The sequence below is a fragment of the Tupaia chinensis genome, unplaced genomic scaffold, assembly GCF_000334495.1.
Source record: "Tupaia chinensis unplaced genomic scaffold, TupChi_1.0 Scaffold000028_1, whole genome shotgun sequence".
NCBI lineage: Eukaryota > Metazoa > Chordata > Mammalia > Scandentia > Tupaiidae > Tupaia > Tupaia belangeri.
The window spans coordinates 3,665,408-3,683,290 of NW_006159458.1; the positions used below are offsets into that span (position 1 = coordinate 3,665,408).

The 17,883-nt window shown below is 40.9% G+C and overlaps 1 protein-coding gene across 5 annotated transcripts in view; it reads right to left on the bottom strand.

Moving 5' to 3' along the window:
• Nucleotides 1-17,147, bottom strand: part of BMAL2 (basic helix-loop-helix ARNT like 2) — an 80,102-nt gene extending 62,955 nt beyond the window's left edge. For 2 of the 5 annotated variants that reach the window (XM_006140269.3, XM_014587195.2), the window contains exons 1-4: nucleotides 17,001-17,147; nucleotides 15,137-15,241; nucleotides 8,010-8,051; nucleotides 3,584-3,741 (exon numbers count right to left, since the gene is read on the bottom strand). In XM_006140269.3, coding sequence (XP_006140331.1) covers nucleotides 3,584-3,741; nucleotides 8,010-8,051; nucleotides 15,137-15,241; nucleotides 17,001-17,086 — 391 coding nt within the window. In that variant the 5' untranslated portion in view covers nucleotides 17,087-17,147. The remainder of the gene's footprint in view (nucleotides 1-3,583; nucleotides 3,742-8,009; nucleotides 8,052-15,136; nucleotides 15,242-17,000) is intronic. The other 3 variants (XM_014587199.2, XM_014587197.2, XM_014587204.2) reach the window with 3 other exon arrangements.
• Between the last annotated feature and the right edge of the window lie 736 nt (nucleotides 17,148-17,883).

Here is a 17,883-nt window from a genome sequence, read left to right on the forward strand (position 1 = left end):
TATATATATATAATTCTTACTATGCAGCAGTCAGTAGGACTGCAGATAAGTAATGAAAATTGAGAAAAAGACAAAAGATGCAGACTCCAAGCACCAGGCCAGGGTACAACGATAAATCTATTTTGAGAAAGGAAGTGACATTTCTAGGTCTTGCCTGAAGCAAGGTGGGCAGGGCACATCGCAGAAGTATGTTGGGGAAACCCTGCCAGTGTAAATCGGCCAGACTGGTGAGCAATGACAGGGTGAGTGAGTGGGATGTGCTAAAGAGAAAATAAGGGCAGTAAGACAGAGCTGACGCTAGTGTGAAGTTGGTTAATAAAAGCCAGGCTGCGTGTTCCATACACCTGTCCATCCTGGATAACAAATCCGGGTCTCAGAATTCCTACGGCAAAAGCGAATGAAGCAACATGGGGACTTACCTTTTTCACAATGTTCATTAGGTGGGGAAAAAAACAAAAGTGACCATAATAACTGCCACCAATACTCTTACCACCACTTCCCTCGTTAACGAACACTGTGCTAACACCCCATATGTGTTATTCTTTCCTTTTAATAACCCCACGAGGATGGGACCACCAGATGGCATAGCAGTTATGTCACTGGACTCCCACATGGCAGACCACTGTCTGAGTCCTGGACCTGGTGGCCTGCATGTGTGCATGCATGCCCAAGATCCCAGGAGGAGAATGAAGAAGGGATTGCAGTGTGGCCATTTCCCCGGGGTGGGGTGTGTGTGTGTGTGTGTGTCTGTGTGTGTGTGTGTGTGTGTCAGATTTCTCATTTTCCCTCTTACTGTGTCTGTCTTTCCCTATCTCTCTCTGGCAGTGCATGTGCCCTAAGGGAAAAAAAAATCTTTCAAAAACAAAACAAACAACCTATGAGGCAAATGAATTATCTCTGTTTTATAGATGTGGAAGTTTAAGATTAGAATGTTAAAGAAGGTGAGTGAGTCTCGTAGCTATGAAGTCAGGGGGCCAGGCTCTGAACCAGGAGGTTGCCTCCAGGACCCCATGCATGAATCATTGCACTCTACCGCCCCCCAGTACTCAGACGGCACACACAGAGGGCCCAGAGGCTTGGAGACCACATACTGCAGAGTTGGGCTACTCCACATAGTCGGCTATGGTTTGAATCCCAGACCCGGGGGCTTACAACTCTAAATACGGTCTGCAGACTGATGTCACCAGCAAGTCATGGTGAGACGAGGACAAGATTAACAATAAGGACTCAGATGCTTTCACAGACACTTAATATTTTTGGGTTGGTTTCTCCTCTCAGACGTGAACGCTTAAAGGGTGGAGACTTTGCCTTCTTCACTTTTTTTAACTCCAGGGGACATAGTTGATGCTTCATTTCTTTCTACTGAACTAGCTACCTGATTCTGGGTTTTTCCCTTAGGTCCTCCTCCCTCAGGACACTGCCAATGCAAAAATAGTCCTGTAATTTAGGACTGCAATCAAATGACCTCAGTTCAGCCTATACTGAAAGATTCAAAGGAAGTATGCGTACAAGTTACGCTAGTTCCAGTTGTCTTCTTTCACGACAGATGGTTATGAAAATAAGCTCTCTAATCACACTCCTTTAAGGAAGCACCCGTAGTCCGGGCTAACGCTGCCCTCCCCTAACCACTTTAACTCAGCTTGGCACAGTCCCCATACTGTGTCCATGTAATTTCCTTTTCCCTAAAATAGGCTTTTTTTCTTAGCACACAGTACGGAATAGAGATCTAAGACCCTTGCTCAATTTTTGCTCATTTCTTTTTTATACTTTTTGAGCCAAACTTCACTGTAATCTTTTAAATCTTTATGGATCTGAACTTTGTCCTCTTCTGTGGTCTTCAGCTCACTATTCAGCCAGATCTTATCTTCCCATTGTAAATTTTGGTTATAAACATTAATATGTCTAAAACTAATTTACTTCTATTACCCTGCCCTCCGCCCCCCCAGTTAGACTGGAGTTGTTCCCAAAGCAGGTATGATTTCTATTACACAAATTGGCAAGCACATTTATTACAAAGATTTAAAACGCAAGCTCAAGTTAGAGAACTGTTAAGTCATAAATGACCATGCACACACCAAAAGACAGTGGCTAGAAACCTCCTTCACTTGGGGCTGGCAGGTGGCATGGTGGTTAGGAGCACTGGACTCCCAACATGGCCGACCACGGTTTGAATCCCAGACCTGGTGGCTTGCTTTCTCACTTTCCCTCTCTCTCTCACTCTGTCCCTCTCTGGTCAAAATAAAAATAAATAAATAAAGTTAGATAAAATAATTATTAAAAAAAAAAATAGAAACCTCCTTCACTCAATGTCTAACACATGTGAGAATACTTTAAAACAGTAAGGCAAGACACATATTAAGATACTTACTGATAAACCTGAACAAACATTTAAGAGAAACTGCCGAAATTAAGGAGATTTTCTTTTTCAAGAACAGAAATCTTCCAATAACTTATTAATAGTTATTCCAATAATTAATACTATACTTCAGAACTTCTAAAGTACTGAGAAGTAGGTATGTAGGGCAGGCAATATTCTTTTTATATTCTACCACTACATGGAAACACAAGTAGAAATGTAAAGATTTCTCAGGTTCAGGACCAGTAGATGGCATAATGGTTACATCACTGGACTTCCACATAGTCGACTGTGGTTTGAGTCCCAGACCCGGGAGCTTAAAACTCACATCAGACGCGTGTGCATGCATGCCCAAGATTCTGAGAGGAAAATGGAGGAGAAGGGACTGTGGTGTGGCCATCCTCTCTGGGGGGTGATTTCTCACTTTCTGTCTCTCTGGTGAGTCAATGTGCCATATAGCAAAAAAATATATTTTTTTTTTTTTTTTTAAATAAATAGACTTCTCAGGTTCAAAAGTAAGCTCCAGCTACGGCTTAAAGTATTCTGAGGCCAGCAGATGGCATGGAGGTTAAAGAACTAGACCCCACATGGCTGATTATGTGGTTCAAGGCACCGACTGGTGTCTTGTAAATCATGTTGAGTGAGTGTGCATGCATGTCCAAAATCCCAAGAAAAGAACAGAAGAGAAGGGATTGCTGCATGGCTATTCCTCCGAGGGGTGATTTCTCAGTTTCCCTCTCTCTCGGTCTCTTTCTGGCAAGTGCACATGCCCTATAGCAAAACTGAAAGAAAAAAAAAATCAATACCACAAAAATAAATTTTAAAAAAATGTATTAGGGCCAGCAGGTGACATGGAATTAAGGTCCCAACCGCAGTTCAAGTCCTGGACCTGGTGGCTTGCTTTCTCATTTTTGCTCTGTGTGTGTGTGTGTGTGTGTGTGTGTGTGTGTGTTTGCATGTGTGTCTAAACATATGTGCTCTATAGCAAATTTAAAAAACTAAATGATAAAATTAAAATTAAACAGACCCAAAAAGAATCAAGTTTTCTGACACCCAATTTAGTTTCTCTCCACACTAAGGACTACAAACACCAAAATGAAGGGCAATAAAGCTGAAAGGCACATTTGTATGGACTCTGAACAGCCAATAACAAGCTAATCAGAGACCTCGATTACAGAGAACACTTACTTCACAAATCCAAGTATGGAAACCATTTCTCAAACCTACCTTTCAAAGATTTCAAATGTTGAACAGCCATTCTTAAAACCGTAAGTTTGTCCAGTTTGCGTGCCATGGGATTGCACTGAGGGATCATTGCAGACAGTTCTTCAATCAAATTATTCATTTTATCTCTCCTCCGCTTTTCAGTTTGGCTATGTGCTTCTCTAAGAGAAAAAAGAACCTCCTTTATACCAAAGTCAGCAGACCCTGTCACCCAGAGGCGCTCAGCGGAGCGGGTGCTGAGACCAGCACACACACTGCTCCTCCCAAACGCCCTGCATGTAGGGCAGAGCCGCCGAGAACACAGCAGCACTCCGAAAGTTTGTGCTTCTTTTACTCCCATCACTACCTACGATCGGTTCCTGTGTGCCTCACCTCCTGAAACCTTTGAGAACTAAGACGTGTCTGAGAGCCTCCGTGGTTTTTCTATCTCCCTTCATTAAAGAGAAGGGTATTCATTTACTCAAAGCTCACCCTGCCTGGTATTTGCATAAACAGTTACCAACATCTTAATCTCATTGTCTTCACAACCCTTTTTTTAAAAAGAATTATTTACCTAATTTTATTTATTTATTATTATTTTAATTTGCTACAGGGCACATGCACTCACCAGAGAGAGACAGGGAGAGAGAAACTGAGAAAACTTACATGAGTCAATAATGTGCTCAAGTTTTCCTTCTGAAAACAAACAAAATACTTTCTCTAATTCAAAAGTTTTATTTCATTCATGCAACCGTTTTCCCTTCTCTGCAAGCTCCCTGAGAGAATGCCATTGGCAGTAAATCTTGAATCTCCCAGGCATTTCTCCATCTTTAAAGTCAACCTTCCACAACCCCCACTTCTCTAAAAGTTTTCTAGCAAAAATCATCCTTATTTCATGTAATATCTTACTAAACCTTGCCTTGAATCTGACACTGCTTAGTCCTCATTCCCCATGGCTTCTGTGACCTGTCCTCATCCTCCTCTGTTCTACCGGCCTGCTCCGCCCCCAGCCTCCTTACCCGACTGCTCTTCCTCTCTAAGTCCTGGCACACACGGAGTCCCTGCTGGGTGCCCTCTTTCCTCTCTCTGTGGTTCACCCTAAGAGAGCCTATTACCTCATAAAGCTTTACAACTGCCTACAAGCTACTCACTATTATAACCTTATTTTATTCCTTTTAAACTTATTTATTGTTTTTAAGATTTTTACCATAGAGGGTGTGTGCTTGCCAGAGAGACTGAGAGAGAGGGAAAGTAAGAAATCACCCCCAGCAGGAAGGGCCATGCCATGATCCCTTCTCGTCCACTCTACCCTCAGATTTTGGACACACAAGCACATGCACCCGATGTAGGTCCAGGACTCATAACCTGGAGTCAGCCATGTGAGATCCAGCACTTTCACCATCAGGCCACACTAGTCCCCTCTCTTATTCCTTCTTTATCCATTTCTCAATCTTTGGAACCAGAATTAGATAGATACTAAAGTCACTTACAAAACACCCTAAAATTCAAGAAATCCCAAACCCAATGCATTGTCTGCAATTTTGCCCACTTTCAATTCTTCCTCTACAACTGCTGGTTTACTCTTCCTTCTATAGGATTTATCTTGGTCCATGACGAGACTGACTCCAGACCTCTTCCTTTACCCTGAAGAGTTAAATGAGTCATAGTTTTTCCTATATTTCTTGAAGGTGTCTTTCTCTTCTCTCTGTCTGCTCTGTCACTGCCTTGCTTCAGGCTCATTGCTCTAACCTGAAGTCTTTTAAACTGAGGTCTCTTCTTCTAGAAGTCTCTTCTACCCACAACTGCCAAAATCATCATTCTAAAACTAATACAATCGTATAATTCCGGTGCATAAAACTGCTCAGTGCATTTGTACTGCTGAAGTAAGGAATGACCAACTCCCTAGTTAACCCAAGAATCCCCGGGTGCTCTGAACCTGGCTCATGCCTTCACCTCCAGGGTCACCTCTCCATGTTTTCTCCCGACGGCTTGCTAGTCCTCCAACAAGCCACCATGTCTCCCATCTCCTCTATGCCTTGCCTGTTATTAGCTCCTTCCCTGGGAATGCCCTCTTCCTCTATTCTTGGAAAACTACTCTTCTTTTTTCAGAACCCACTACAGTTCTTCTGGCAAACTTTCTCTGACCACTGCATGATTAATTACTCCCCTCTCTTAGCTGCCTCAGTTCCTTCACACCTTGACCATATTTCTTCAAATCCAAGACACCATCGATTTTCAGATACGCTATTATTTAACACATCGCAAGAAAAGAACAACGCTGCCAACCAACAGGAAGATGCCATTGATAAGACATTGCCACAGATGATGAAAATGAGAGGGAAAGATTGTATCTCAGACCTCAAAACTTAGGCTGTTTTACTTCTCACACTTTGCCGTAAACATTTGTCTTTCTCCTACAACATTCAGATCATGGCAACTGCAGAAATTTCTACATGAGCCTAGAGAAGTAATCTGATGGGGAAGAGGTTAAGTGGGAGACTTTCTCTGATCTGTTTTTATGAAGACTTTAAATAAGATGAAAGAAAATGTCATTTTTCCAGATTAAAAATGTGGGGTGGGGGCAGGGAGGAGAGATGATGGAGACTGATGGATTTAAACACTCCCTGTCCCCAACCACTCACCCTGGGCGATGACACTCCTCAAACAACATATGAGGGGACTTTAAGAAGTCTGTGGAAAAATGGAATTAAAGTATGAGCTTAATTCAAAATTCAAACCATTCTGTGTGCAAGAGAAAATTGAAATCCACGCATAGTTTTTTCACAATATGCATTTTCCATGACCTTTCTGAAGGCCCTCTCATATGTACTTCTGGGTGAACTGGAAGGAATTCACATGCAATTACATAAAATGTCGTGTTCTCTTTATGCTTTTCTCTGTTCGTGAACAATTTTTAGATTAAAAATTTATGATTACAAGAATGTTACTGATACTCTTGCTAGCCTGATCACTTCTTCTCTCTACCAGTATCACCCATGAGCATAAACAGATGCAGTGGATGGAGATGCTGGACTCCAGGCCTGTACAGCAGAGCCAGGCTGTGGAGGGAGAGCAACACCGGGGAGGAAGACCACTGTGGAGAGCAGTCACCCAGGATGACAGAGCTAGGACACTCGGAAGAGAGTGAAATAACCAGTTTCTGAATAAGAAACTTTACCACTCCCTCGCCCATCACGGAACGCACGTTCGTGGGGAAACCCGGTGCTAAACCATTCATGGACGACCTGCTTCTGGGTCGGGGTTTCGTATGTAGCAGAGCAGCTCCCTCGCTGCGATCTATTGAGAGTCAGCCCTCGACACAAGGGTTTGTAAAAAGAATACAAAAAAAAAAAAAGAAAGAAACTTTACTTGACGGAGCAGCTTTGGAAAAGATTCATGGAGGATTTGAATAAGGCTAACTCTCTGCTTAATAATAGATCAGGGATCCAGTTCTTAATTCTGAATAATTACTACTTCAAACCATTCAGTGTCTTATAGAATTCTATCAGAAACAATAAATGGAGAAAAAGAAAAACTCGGATCTGGTCATGTTGCCATATGTAGGGGAAAAAATCGCTGCTGTTGTTGAAGCAATGTGTAGAAACAAGAGGCAAAGAGTTTATGACGACAAATTTCTAATAATCGGATGCTTGACACAACTAATTCTGATGTTTATAGAATGAATTTGTTTACATGCATCAGTTTCTCTCTAGTGCTTAAAGTACGTTGTAGAGTTTAAAAAATGAGTTTGTTTTTTTAATTAGCCAAAGGCTCGGTACATTTACAAGAGAGAGATCAGAGAAGGAGTGGGAGAAAGTACTCCCCCCCATAAGATGTGGTCAGACTGCAATCCCTTCTCCTCCATTTCTCCATCCTCTTGGGACTTAGGGCACACCCACATGCCTACTATATTTTTCAAACTGCTGGATCCAGGATTCTAACCACAGAGTCAGCCATGTGGGATCCAGTTCCCTTAACTACTGGGCCATGGGGCTATAGCTCTTAAATAAACTACCATTTTTAATTTTTTAGAATTATTTATCTTAATTTTATTTATTATTATTTTAATTTGCTATAGGGCAATGCATTCACCAGAGAGAGAGAGAGAGAGAGGGAGAAAGAAATTGAGAAGGCAAGCTGTCAGTTTGGAGACTTGAACCACGGTCAGTCATGTTAGAGTTTAGCACCTTAACTACCACACTACCTGCCGGCACCAACAGTAACTGTTTTTAATAAACAGCGATTAAAGAGAACTTTTCAAGGTATAAAAGTCAAAATGTTACTCGAATAGATAGAAAAGTAAGCTAATAGGTCCCCGATAACATCACTTCTCAGAGCATACTAAATGAGAAAAACTGAGTATTCATAAATCCATGCTATCTTGGTATCACCTTTAGCTTTGGCTAAAGATTTTCCACCCACCATGTACCATCTAAACAATTCAATGTACCTGAAGGACTTCATTTTTACTTGTTGTTCACCATCTTCCACTCTACAAAAAAGCAGGATAAAATATCAAACTATGTGAAAAAGCTTTCCTGTAATTCTTGAGAAAAAAATAAATGTAAGATTAAGTCCATTCATTTTCATTCTACTAAACCTTTAGCTATCAATGCTACTACCTTGAACACCTCGAGACCTGCAACGATTACGACTGTCCACTGGAGCTGCACTCGCTAAAGCTCGGCGACACCACCATTCCCATCAGGGTAACAAAACCTATTGTCAACTGACAATGAACAATGATAAATGCTCCACTTAGAAATTATCTCATGCCAGTCTTAAGAAAGAATACAATTATCATACAATAACATGAATTATTTTTAAAAATTAATTTATTTAACTTTATTTATTTACTTAAATTTGACCAGAGAGGGACAGAGAGAGGAACTGAGAGAGATAGAGAAAGTGAGAAAGCAAGCCACCAGGTCCGGGACTCGAACCACAGTCAGCCATATGGGAGTCCAGTAGCCTTAACCACCACACCACCTAGCTCCATGTAGTAATTATTTTAAAAACAACTGATAGCTTACCAAAAACCTTATGATGACTATATTAACACAGCCTAATAATACATTAAACATTTCAGACATTAATAAAAAGGAATTTATTTTGCCTAAAACAACATCTAGGTGTTAAGAAATATTAAAAACTGGAAGCTATGACCACTTGCCAATGTTATTTTTCACATTCATGTAGCCCTTAGTATAAATATAGTCACCCAAATATGCTTGAAATGAAAGAAACTGATGATGCTAGAACACTTTCAGTATTAAGAAATGATCCAGGCTAAATAGTTCTTGAAAATATTTTTTAAATATATATTTTAAATGGACCAGCAGTTGGTCTAACAACTATGTCGCTGGACTCCCATGTAGTCAACCGTGGTTTGAGTCCCAGACCCAGTGACTTAAACTCATGCCAGATAAGTGTGCATGTGTACCCATGATCCTGAGAGGGGAATGGAGGAGAAGGGATTGCAGCATGGCCATCTCTCCCAGGGGGTGATTTCTCGTTTTGTATCTCTTTCCGGCGAGTGCACACGCCCTATAGCAATAACCTCTCCTCCCCCCCCAAATAGACATATTTTAAAGACTTATTTACTTTTATTTATTCATTCACTTATTTTTCATTTTATCAGAGAAAGACACACAGAGAGAAGGAAATTGAGAAAGCAAGCCACTAGGTCTAGGACTTGAACTGTGATTGGCCATGTAAGAGTGTCTAGAGCCCTAACCACCAGACTACCTGCTGGCCCTTAAATACGTTTTTTTAAAAATATATTACAGGGCTAGCAGGTGGCATGGTGGTTAAGGCACTGGATCCCATGTAGCCGACTCCACAGTTCTAGTCCCAGACCCAGTGGTTTGAAAAACACACCAGGCACATTTGTGTTTGTGCCCAAATTCTCAAAAGGAAAATTAAGGAGAAGGGATTGCAGCATGGCCATCCCCTCAGGCAGTAATTTCTGTCTCTCTTCAGCAAGTGCATGTGCCCTTAGGCAAAAAAAAAAAAATCTAAGAAAAAAAAAGTTAAAAAAATATATATACAAACACACACATCATGTTTTATATGGATATGTGAATATTTGTGATTTGTGACTATTAAGTTTTTCTTACTTGCTATGCCCTGAGAAGTGATGTTATAAGGGACCTGTTAGCTTACATATATGTGTTGTGTGTGTGTGTGTGTGTGTGTGTGTGTGTGTGTATTTCTAAATATATCAATTGAGGAATATTTTTAAAATTCAAGGAAAAGCACCCTTAATCCTACCTGGAAATAATTACAGTTAATTTTTTAATGTGTCTCTTTCCTAAATGAGTAGACAGAAACAAATCAGCTCAGACTACTGATTAGCCATGGCGTGTTGTGTTGTGGGGTGGGGCTAGTGGAGCTGAGTAGCTATTTCTAAGTATACTGCATACATAATAAACAAATTCATATCATAGTATGTAAATTTTTATGTCTTATTTATTTAACACTATAACATGACTATTTTCCCACAGTTTGAAATATTCTTGGAAAACATGACTTAAAATGATTAAACAGTGGCCACTGGTTTGCTAAACTATAATTTATTTAATCACTTGCCATGGTTAGTTAGTACAATATTCAAATATTTTAATACCATAAATAACATAGCTAATGATATGTGAAATATGTATCTTTGATTATACTCTAAAATAAACCCTAAAAGTATAATTTATGAACCACTATCTTAAGGCTTCTGACTCATCTTACTGAATTTCCTGATTGAAAGACTTAACAGTGAACATTTTTCTAGGCACTGAAAAAACAGTTAACCCACCTCTCAACTACTGTAGTCATTTGAACATTCTGAGTTATTTTTTTTTAAAATGAGTTTATTTATTATTGAAAAATAGAGAGAAAGACTGGTACCCTTGACAGGGCTTTGCCATGCCTGTGAGCCTCTCCCCACGCCCCTCAGACAGCCAGGATCACAGGTCAACCCAGGATCCAAACCCGGGTCTCCCGTGTGGCTCCAGTATCACATGGTGGCACCCCGACTTCATAAACCAGCACAGGTGGACCTATGAACTTTTTGAGATTTTTAATATTTTTCTACTTTAAAAAGATAATGCTGTTTATAGAAAATATAATCCAATTAATGAAGAGATACTTATAAATATTCCAGATACAAAGAACTTCTAAGACTAAAGCTTAATCAAGTAGTACTTTTTCTTTTTACTGTCTAAAGAAAGAAAAGCTTTTACATTTATGGCACTTCATCAAAGATACTGTCACATGATATTTGACTTTCAAGACACAGTGATGTAGTTATTACAATCCCCATTTTACAGAGGAAGGGACAGAGGCCCTGGAAAGTTAATGACTCTGAGTCCTATAGCTCAGGAGGCCAGGGGAGGTGCATCCCCTGCAGGCTGGTGTGGCTCCCATAGATTCTGCTATTTCTTTCTTCATGCCAGTGTGCGTGTGCAGTTGGCACAAATTTAAACAGCTTTTCTGAAGCAAAAGAGAAAATCAGATTAAAGCAGCTACTTTTCCTTTTTTCTCATTTTAGCCTGACTTCATATTAAGTGAAATTAAAAACAAAACAAAACAGACAATAATACAAGCAAGTGATTTTCTTCTAAGGATCTGTAAGCATACAGGTATGTAAGAGGGCTTCAAAATCTCATGGAAAAATTAAATTAAGGAATACATTTATTTTGGTACGAAAAAATTAAACTCTATGCATTTTTTTTCTTTTATTTTTCAAGTTTTTGTCAGAGGGTGTGTGCGCTCACCAGAAAGAGACAGAGAAAGAGAGGGAAAGTGAGAAAGTACCCCCTGGAAGACGGTCATGCTACAGTCCCTTCTCCATCACTCCCTCCTTTCAGGATGTTGGGCACGTTTACACACATGCCAGTATGTTTCTTAAACTGCCAGGTCCATGATTCCAACCACGTGGGGTCCAAGTGCCTTAACCACCATGCTATGGACTGGGCCAGTTTTTCCATAACACACATTTTCCATGGAATTGCTAAGGACCTCTCACACATATACATTACTTCAATTTCTAAAGCTCAACTTTGGCTTTCTTAAATCTTCATTTGCTTTCATTACTGATATGTGTATGTGTGTGTATATATATATATATATACACACACATACACTTTTTTTTTTTTTTGGGGGGCCTTTTTCTTTATTTTTTTTTGGAGAGCTTTTTGCTATAGGGTGCGTACACTCACCAGAAAGACAGAGACAGAGAGACAGAAAGCGAGAAATCACTCCCCAGGGAGGATGGCCACGACACAATCCCTTCTCCATTCTCCTCTCGGGATCTTGGGCATGCATGCACACGCGCCCAGCTGAGTTTAAGCCACTAGGTTCAGGACTCAAACCACGGTCAACTGCATGGGAGTCCAGCGACAATGCCATTATGACAACTGCTGGTCCTGATTACTGGTATTTTAGCAAATGAACTCAGTAAACTTGTGTCCATAGTGGAATCCAAATATACTATACTTATGAAATCCCAATACACCTTTATTTAATGGTCCTAGGTAGAATAAAGGCTTGCTCTTGTCAGACAAACAATTCATTTCCTTGTTTATAGCACATACCTAGAAAATTAGTAAATCTGCTATTTATTTATCTGATAGACTTTTGCAATAGCACATGTGAGCTTACCAGAGAGACAGAGACAGACAGACAGAAAGTGAGAAATCACCCCCCAGAAGGGATGGCCACATCACAATCCCTTCTCCTCCATTCTCCTCTCAAGATTTTGGGGACACACGCACATGCCCATGCACCCGGCATGGGTTTCAAGCAACCAGGTCTGGGACTTGAACCACAGTCGAACACATGGGAGATCCAGTGCCTTAACCACTACACCACCTGCTGGTCTCAGTAAATCTGCTATTATATATTTTCTCCATATTGGCAACTGGTCTATAGTGGTAATATTTTCTTTTCTTTTTTAAAGAATCATTTAGTTTTATTTATTATTACTGTTGTTGTTGTTGTTGTAGTTGAATTTGCTATAGGGCACATGTGCTCACCAGAGAGAGACAAAGAGAGAGAGAGAGAGAAAATGAGAAAGCAAGCCACCAGATCTGGGACTTGAACTAGCAGATGGCGTGATGGTTGAGGCATTGAACTCCCTGCATGGCTGACTACAGTTAGAGTCACAAACTTAGCAGCTTGCTTTTTTACTTTCCCTCTCCCTCTCTCCTGGGAGTACATGTGCCCCATAATAAATCAAAGAATAATAATCATGGGGGCTAGCAGGTGCCGTAGTGGTGGGGTACTGGATCCCCACATGACCAACTGTGTTTCAAGTTCCAGATCTGGCAGCTTGAAACCCACACCAGGTGCAAGTGTGTACATGCTCCAAATCCTGAGAGCAAAATGGAGGAGAAATCACTCGGGAAGTGATTCCCTGTCTCTCTCTCTCTAGCAAGCACACATGCCCTATAGCAAAAATCTCTTTAGGTAACAACAATAAATAAAATTAAACAATTCTTTTAAAAATTTATGAAAAATGGAATTAAAATCTGAGTTCATTTTGGTGTAAAAAAATTGAAATCCATGCATAGTTTTTACATAATACACATTTTCCATGAACTTTATGAAGACACTCCCCCTAGAATGTAGTATTATTCAGTCATGTGCAAGCATACGCAAAGTCTTCAGAGAATGGAAAAGGGATTGTGGCATGGCCATTCATCTCTCTCTTTATCTCTCTCTCTCTCTCTCTCTCTGTCTCTCCAGCAAGAACACACACTATACTGCAAAAACCCCCCCCAAAAAGAAAAAGAAAAAGAAAAGTAATTCAGGGGCTAGCTGGCAGCATGGTGGTTAAGGCGGCCGGATCCCACATGGCCAACTATGTGGCTCATGGGGGTGGGGGGGGGGGAGGGGGTCTTACTTTCTCTCTTTCTTTCTCTCTAGTAAGTTCACATGTCCTACAGCAAATTAAAAAAAGTGATCCCAATGCCAATTTCATATTTAATATATATTTCATCACAATATAAAAAAAGTTAGAAAGTGCAGAGGATGAGGCCAGCAGGTAGCATAGTGGTTAAGCACTGGTCAACCATGGTTCAAGTCCCAGACCTAGCTTGCTTTCTCACTTTCTCTCTGTCTCTGTGTGTGTCTCTCTTTGGTCAAATTAAAAGAAATGAATGAATGAATAAAATTAAATAAATAATTTTTTTTCTTAAAAAAATAAAAGAAAGTGCAGAGGCAAGCAATTTTTTTAAAAAGATTTTTGCCAGGCCAGCAAGTGGCATGGTGGATTAGGCACTGGAATCCCATGTGGCTGACTGTGGTTCAAGTCCTGGACCTGGTGGCTTGCTTTCTCTCTCTCTCTCTATCTGCCTCCCTCTGACAAGCACACATGCCCTAAAGTAAATTAAAAATAATAATAATTAATAAAATTATTCTTACCAAAAAAAAAGTCTTTGCCATAGGGTACATGCACTCACCAGAGAGAGGCAGAGACAGTGAGAGGGAAAGTGAGAAATCACCTCCCATGGAGGATGGCCATATGGCAATCCCTTCTCCATTCTCCTTCTGGTATCTTGGGCACACATGCATACGTGCTCAGCCTGATTTTCAAGCCGTCAGGTCTGGGACTCGAACTGTGGTTGGCCATGAGAGAGTCTAATGCCTTAACTACAATGCCATCTGCTGGCCCTGAGGCAAGCAATTTAAAAAAATAAATAAATCTGACCAAGTTCCTCTCTTGCTTCAGATTCTTTGGTTTTCCAATGGCACAGCAGACCTCCATGACCTAGTCCGTGTCTCTCTCAGCTCTCACAGCGCACTCACCTGTCCATGCCCCCTCTGCTCGAGGCAAAGGCCACTGGTTTCTGACCAGCCCCATGCTGTTCCCACCTGGCACTTCCACAGCATTGCCCCTTCTACCTAACACGCCTTCTCCACTCTGGCTCTACAGACTCATTGCTAGTCTTTACAACTTAGCTAAAGGCAACTTCTCCAGGCCGCTGTCCTTCATTCCTGATCCTAATCCGACTTAAATGCCCAATTTCCTTTGTTTCCAGAGTACCCAGGCCCCTATTATGGCAGTTAAAATGAAGTATAATAATTACTTGTGTCTTTCCCACTTGTACAGATTTCTTGTGTCTTATCTGTGTCTCTTTCTTCTTAACTACGGCATATCACATAGCAGGTATTCCATAAATGTTTAATGACTATGTTCCACAGAATCTTCATCAAAGATCCTTTTAAAGAACCTGTTCTCCATTCAAAACCAACAGTGCTACAGAAAGAGTGAACATTTTCATATATCTTTTGTTTAAAAATACGAAGCCCTCCAAGGTTACATTATTCACATCGACTAACTAGTAAACAACTTTCACGCCCTGAGCCTCTGGGAAGAATACTATATAATCAGCACTTCATAAAACCCATAAAGTACTTGATGTCCATCACCTCATTAGAGGGAGCGGGAAGTTGTGGAACAGAAGGACGGGTGCAGAATGGAGAAGCTCTGGGATGGGAATGAGCCGACCGGTGGGATGGATACTGTCCTCCTACTGCAGGAAGGGGATGGAATATGCTCAGTGATAGTCCAGGACTTACCTGCTGCCACTGGCTGCTGATATTTCTATGCTTGTTGAGAGAAGATAGGTAAAGGGATTCTGAGAAAGCTTTTCCACCACCACTTTTTCTGTCATGCTTCCTGACCTGGAAGGAAGGAGGCCTCAGGTCACCCCCGACCCAGATGTGCTGGGCAACGGACAGCGCCATCACTCCCATGTGCTGGAAGCACCCTACCCTGTCCAGCCAGAGAGACAGGAAGCTGGCTGTGATAAAGAAAGTACCGCACTAGAAATCGGGCACGTTAGTGAGCTGTGTAACGTTGGGAGAGCTGCTTGACGTTCCTGAGTTCTGGCTTCTTCACTGTCGAAAATGTGGTTTGCTTAACTAAACAATCTCTAGTGCTGCCTGCCGCAAAAACAAAAAACCCATCATCTTCCAGTGTCTTGCATGTTTCTAATATGTCCCCAGCACTGATCCCGTATTTCTGTTCACTCCAAGACCCCAGGAAGGTCTCAACCATGTTCCCCTGTGGCATAGGCTCTGTTACCTCTTCACAATTCCCACTTCAGCAGCCACAATCTTCTTTGATACTAGGAATGAACAATGCTTATAATTTGGAAGAATAAGGAGGAAAAAAAAGGACCAACAGTCACTTTTAGCTGGAGTTCAGTGGAGACTATCAACGTGTAATTTAGGATGAAAACCAGCAAATACACTGTCACTTAATCAACTGAGGTTTCTATGAGCCCTCATGTTAATGGGAGAGACTAAGAAAATACAGACAACTAAAGACAGGAGAGTATCTACTAACCCTCGATACAAAGCTTGGGAAGGGCTTCGGTATTTATGTTTTAATAACACTGATTCTGCTGTCTTGGAAACTGAAGCTAAATTATGAAGTGTATGGGGAAGGACAGAATTAGAGAGTGAGGATGTCTCACTGTGTCTTCCCCTCATACCCCCCACTCAGGACTCGCCCCTTCATCCACGACGGAGGACTACCGTCAACATCCACATTTATGTAAAGTACCGGCCAAAGGTGAGTCTCTCTGATTGCTACTGCAATTTTGCCGTAATGTTTTCACTATTTTAACTCTTGCTTTGGGAAGGTCATTAAAGAACATCTAGAACTGGGACCAGCAGTTAGCATAATGGCTATGTCGCTGGACTCTCACTTAGCCAACCGTGGTTCATGTCCTGGACCCGGCGGCTTAACTCACGCCGGGCGCATGAGCGTGCGTGCCCAAGATCGTGAGAGGAGAATGGAGGAGAAGAGATTGCAGCGTGGCCATCCCCCCTGGGGGGTGATTTCTCGCTTTCTCTCTCTCTGTCTTTCTCTGTCTTCCTGGTGAGCGTATACGCCCTATAGCAAAAACCTCTCCAAAAAAAAAAAAAAAGAGTATCTAGAACTGCAAGTTACAATAAGCAGCAAAAATAAAGAGAAGGTACTTTCAACATTGACTTTATTATCTACTTGACTTAACAAATATGAAAAAAAAGTGTTTTAAGCAATTAAACTGACTAAGGGTTGGTTACTGTTAAAGTATAAGTAAGGTGATAAGTAATTATTTTAAGTCAAATGTGCAAGAAGGTTAAGTATTTCCATAAAGAAAGTGAGTATCTCACTACCACCACAGACAATAAGCAAGCCAGCCCTGTGTCCCCACGTCTCTTTCAGACTCCAGCTGACTCTCCTGGACACTTACTAAACATCAGAGTTGGGTGACATAGCTCCAGTCAGTCGATGACAGAGGTGGCACTTGGATAGGTTGAGTAGATAAAAAATCATCCCTACACAAATGCTATCATGTACTTGGAAGTCAATAATGATATTAAAAGCAATCTTTTTCTCTCCTCCCTAAACTCAAAGATTTCATGGAGTTAGAGGAACAAATTCACTTACTGGGATGGGTCTGATTCACTTCCTTTGCGTTTTCTTGGAAATTCGGTCACATGTGAGCTGAAGGATCCAGCGGCTATTGGCTTCATCCCTGGGCTCAAATGACTGGCAACTTTAGGAGCAAGGTACCGGGTCTCCTCTATCAACACTTTACCTATGAGAGATAAAGCACAATAAGACATTCAATCATTCATTCGTTTGGGAGAGGGGCTGTCATAGTGCACATCCACTCACAAAGAGAGAAAGAGAGAGGGAAAGTGAGAAATCATCCCCGAGGAGGATGGTCATATCATGATCCTTTTCCTCCATTTTCCTTTTGGGATTCTGGGCACACACATACACACCTGGTGTGAGTTTCAAGCTGCCAGGTCCAGGATTTGAACCATGGTTGGCCATGTGGAAGTCCAGCACCCTAACCATCATGCTACCTGCTGGCCCCCAAGACATTTATTTAAAGCATTAGCTATTACTTTATACATTTCCATATCACATAAGCTAAATGACTTTTCTATCTTGAGATTTTAAAATTTTTCAGCTAAGAATAACCTGACATAAAAGACTGAGTATATATTCAAATATTAGTTAGAAATGTATTTTTAGTTCATAATTTTAACTCTATTTTCCCTACCTAACTTTAAAAGACACTTGAATATTGTAGAAAATAGGGAACATATAAAAAAGTAGAAAGGAAAAAAAAATAGTAGAAGGGAAGGGGAAAGACCAAATACCACCAACTACTGTTACCATTTTGAGATGTTGACTTTTAGAATTTTTCTGTAGTTGTCATTAAAGTAATTGAAATAAAATATTTATATATCATTGTGATATAGTAACTTTCCACAAATCTTTATAAATAATTTTAACAGCTGCAAAAATGCCATTGTGT